Below are 4762 nucleotides of genomic sequence, written 5' to 3'. Positions count from 1 at the left end.
TCTTTCTGTCATAGCTTGGCTCGGCTAATGTCCGTCCTGTGCACTAAGCGCTCTCTCCTCCGCATCATGAGTAGACACGCCCCTTACTGCTGATTGGCTACAATTTTGTTTTGGTACTCGGCCCGTTTTTGAAAAAATACATACCCCACCTTTAATATAAAACCCTAGAGCAAAACTACTAAATTTATCTTTACCTAAGAGGATCTCAGCAGTGTAAGGACTGCTCTGGATGACAGATAAATCTAACCAGAAATGAATTCCTCATACAACAGTGTCTGGTTCTTATCCTCTCCAGACCAGCAGAAAACCTTCTACGACCCTTGACCTTGGAGGAAGTGTGAGCAAGTAGACCAGATGTATCCAGTTTATTCTCCATCAGCAGGAAAATCACAGAAATGATCAACATGCAAGACTCGATTCACACACCCTCAGCACAGACCGTTCATTGAAAATAAAGATTTGCACACAGACAAGTCAGTCACCAATGATCCAGAAACGGTGAAATTGATCGGTTTCACACTCACACACTTACATATAGGCATCAAAGTACTTGATAAAAAAAGTCTCTGTGCATTAATACAGTTTGTTCCACATTATCTGCATGTGGGTACGAGGAGATTTAAAAATTTGGGCTGGTTTCGGTTTAATATCTCTTCATTCAAAAATCAGTTCTTCACATTTTATAAGGTCTCCCTAAGATCACGTTTATCTCTTGTGCTTTAAAAATCTATAGCTCGTCGACAGGACTTTCTAACTGTGCCTTTGTTATTGCAGATAAATGGGGTTCTCTTGTCTCTACACCAGTCATACACCAACAAAATAGTATTTCTATAATATAAATCAATATATAACATACATATAGAATAGTCTTGTATCTTTAAGTCCACAGTTGGTCAAAGGGATGAATCGGAGGTTAAAGATCACAATACACATGTTCATCCTGAAGACGAACTTGAACTTGAGATTCAAGAAACAACCTCTTATGTCCAAAAATATGACCATCTACGAACATTTCTTAATGGCACCAACTTCCTGAACAATTTAATAGTGTTCTTTACTTTTTATCATACATACAAAGAATACACATACTTGCAAATATTTCAAGCAATAAAATCTTGGAAAGCAATGAATGTAAAGGAATGGTGAAAAAGTATTTTAAGGTTGTAGTCGGTCCCAAACGCCATTGAAATGCTTTGGTATATCCTCCTGCTAAAGATATCAAACTGAACTGCACTCAAAATGTAACTGTTTAAACGAAATTCAACTACCAACACAATGAAAAACTAAAGAAATCCATGCGTCTCTATTACCTGGCACAACAATATGCATAAAATCCCTGTTCTGTCATTCTTGGCAAAAGCTTCTCTGTCAGTTGCTGGTCAGTGGACAGCACACGGTTAAGAAGTGATGGCCATCTTCCAATTCTGTGATGACATGAGAAAGTACAACTGTCCTTCTACTTGTCAGACCAATTCCTCCAGAGTAGAGACGGATAGGAGCGAAAGCAAAGCGATCACTATCAACACAAGTCAAGCAAACCAACACTTTTCTGATACATGATTGAAATTAAGAGATTGAATAAATGTTCCTAATGTATTTATCTTACACAACAGTTTTTTCCGTTAAAATCTTCACCTTTTCCTGCAGCTCTCAGTCTGTTTGTCTGCAACAAGCCTGTGCATTATGTAGTGTAGCTGAATTCATTTGTGTTTGTGTGTGGACTCAAAAGAATGAGGAAGATGATGGACAGGGGAGCAGTGGCGCCACCCGGTGGCTCAGTCTGCGTAATGCATGATGGCGTCCACGTAGTTCCCGGGGAAGAGGCCCGTGGTGCCGCTTGTCACGCCCTCGAACCAGCCGTCGTCGTTCTTCTTGATGACGTAAATGATCGCCCCCTCCTGGAAGGATAGCTCGTCTTCTTTGTCGCGCGTGTAGTCGTAAATCGCCACCACTGATGGGAATGGTGTGATAAAAATAAGAAAAACAATGTCTGGTTATGTTTTTATTGTAATTACGTATTACAGCATGACAGACTGTGCTACACTCTAAATATTGTATATTGTGATGCTGTTGTTATAAACAATTGATCAGCTGTGAATATACTCCTCTCATATCTTACTGCTATTTAAAAAATGTTTACTACATGATAAAAAATTTAACAAAACATTTTTAAGGATGCACAATATATCTGCATCATATCGGTTATAGGCCGATATTACAGATTTTTTTTCCATTTATCTCTATAGTGAATATAAAATACTTACATATTCACTATAGAGCTGAATGGGAAAAAAATCGGTAATATCGGCCTATAACCGATATGCTGCAGATTGTATTACATTGTAATTATGTATGCCACTGTTAAATGTAGTATTATTGAGATACTATTTTGAATCGGTTCTATTTTTATGTTTCCATTTTCATTTTAATTTCAGCTAAAGTTTCAGTAATTGTTTCGCATGTTTTTGTTTTAGTAGGTCTTTTTTTGGGGGGGGGTATTTTATGTCTATATAGTTTTTATTCATTTTATTTCAGTTTTACTTATTTTAGTTAATCAAGTTAAACTAAATTAAAATGAGAAATATTGCCTTGAAAACTTGACTGAAAATTTCAGTCAATATTTATTATTTATTTCAAGTTTATTTCAAATAATGTTTTATTTTTTTAATGATGTTCAGTTTTAGTTGTAATAATGTAATAACACTGTATCCATTTTTCATACTGTACATTACCGTGATGCCTAAATTTACTTTTAATATTTAAAATGATTTTTTGGTTTTGGGTTTTATTTTTATGTAGTTTTTAATTTTTAAATTATGTATATATTTAGTATTTACTTGTAATATAAGTGACTGATTAGAATTTTTAGTGGTTTTTTTAATTAATGTAGTTTTTATTATATTATTTCATTTATATATTACTATATTTACTTATCATGTATGGGTCATTGGCCATAATATAAAAATAATTTGCACTGGCCAGATTTTTAATACCCTACAAATTAAATAAAAATTTAAAACCCTACAATTTTTTATAGAAGCCCATTTCCACTACAAGAAAAAAAAAATCACGCTTTGGTAAATAAAGACATAATTATGACATAAAAAGTCATCAGCTAAAATTCACAATGACACAAGAAATTTTGACTTATGTCATTGAGTTTTTATCTCATAATGTCACTAATTTTGACTTGTCGATTCCAACTTATGTCATAATTATGATTTACCAAAGCTTGATTTTCTTTTTCTTGTGTAGCAAAAATGGGCTACCACATATTTTCAATAAAACGTATAAACTGTAAAAAAAATAATAATAATAATAATAGAGCTAAACAAGTAACATTTATGATAACGTTGTCAGATTTCATTACTGATCTGATATACGTTATTGAAATGCAATCATGACCAACAGTGTTTTTTGATCCAAACCAGTGTTTACTGTACACTCTGAGAAACAGCTAGAAATAAAAGCTAAAAAGAGTAGCGTACCTTTCTCCAGGTAATTGCGAGGGGCCCATGGCGGGTCTTCTTCAGCGTAGGGGTCACTGTACTCCACCACCGCTGACTCTTCCTCATCATCACCCTCCTCATCCTCATAGTCCTCTGGAGGAGGTGGAGGCGGGGTTGCTTCCTCAAACTCCACCTCTTCTGCAGGAGGCGGCGGTGGAGGAGCGTCTGAGACTAAAGGGATGAACAAATAATCTCAGACACAAGCTATTTCTGGGAGAATTGGCTAACTTCTTTTAGCTGATGTGAGACAAATGACTCATGCTGGATGGGGAAGGAGGAAAATGTGTTAATACAGAAATTAGGGAGTATTAAATTTAGAGAGGGCAGAATTACCACTGACCTCAAAACAGCAGTAATAAGCAATTTTTTTTGAAAAGGGAACTTCACTAAGGCCATGTACACACTACAGATAAATAAGGTCCAAGGTAGTGTTTTCTCCACCACAAAATCTAATAAATTATACTTTTAACGCTTTCAGTCTGAATTAAATGTTATGAGATGAAACCAAACAAATGATTAGTCTGATTCTTATACGCCCGTTCTATAGAATTACTCAAAGAGTTAGCAGTAACTTAACCTTAAGTCATTACTTTGAGTCATGTCTGACTTGAAATGAAACAAGAAGTGTATTTACAGAACGTAGGCTGTTAAACAGCAACAGCTGAAAAATTCCAGTGTCACTTTATTAGAAAAAATATTTCAGTGTGTACGTGGCCTAACACTCCTCACCAGACAATCACAGGTATCGATTACGTGCTTTCTATAATCTAACAAGGGTTTAATTTTATTTTGATTATCAATGTGTGTAACTTTTTAATAACCATAATGAAAGCGACAATGGATAATTAGCTCAAATCTTGGGAAACAAGAACGTTCTAACTGTAATCTCTGTGTCACTAAGTATGTATATTGAATAATGTTAAAATGGATTTTTATTTTTATGAATTTAATCATGTACTCATTTCACTGCAAGTACGAGCCTGCCCACATGCTCTTCTGATTGGCTGTGATTTGTGGTTGATTTTGTTGCATCGTGTAACCATGTCACATCTGGAGTGGACAGACAAATTACTTGTTGCTGAAATCTTATCTTATTGGGTCTGGTTAGGACACACTGTTGGAAATTCCCCGCATGTCTTAAAGGGCTCATCGGATGAACATTTTCCACAAGTTGGCATGATTTAGTAGGGTCTTCATGAAATGTCTGTAACATATTTTGCTTAAAAACACTCAATGGCTGTGTAAACAACACC

General features: G+C 35.3%; 1 protein-coding gene across 1 annotated transcript in view; it reads right to left on the bottom strand.

The window, feature by feature from the left end:
- Window positions 1-350: 350 nt before the first annotated feature.
- The window catches only part of LOC107705570 (abl interactor 2), a 29036-nt gene continuing 24624 nt past the window's right edge, over window positions 351-4762 (bottom strand). The window contains exons 8-9 of the mRNA XM_016508891.1: window positions 3489-3680; window positions 351-1951 (exon numbers count right to left, since the gene is read on the bottom strand). Of these exons, the coding sequence (XP_016364377.1) occupies window positions 1776-1951; window positions 3489-3680 (368 nt within the window). The 3' untranslated portion in view covers window positions 351-1775. The remainder of the gene's footprint in view (window positions 1952-3488; window positions 3681-4762) is intronic.

Source organism: Sinocyclocheilus rhinocerous, unplaced genomic scaffold (genome assembly GCF_001515625.1).
Source record: "Sinocyclocheilus rhinocerous isolate Xijiao unplaced genomic scaffold, SAMN03320098_v1.1 scaffold504, whole genome shotgun sequence".
NCBI classification, from domain to species: Eukaryota; Metazoa; Chordata; class Actinopteri; order Cypriniformes; family Cyprinidae; genus Sinocyclocheilus; species Sinocyclocheilus rhinocerous.
Note: the sequence above shows the minus strand (reverse complement) of the source record. Positions and strands in the feature narration are given on the sequence as shown.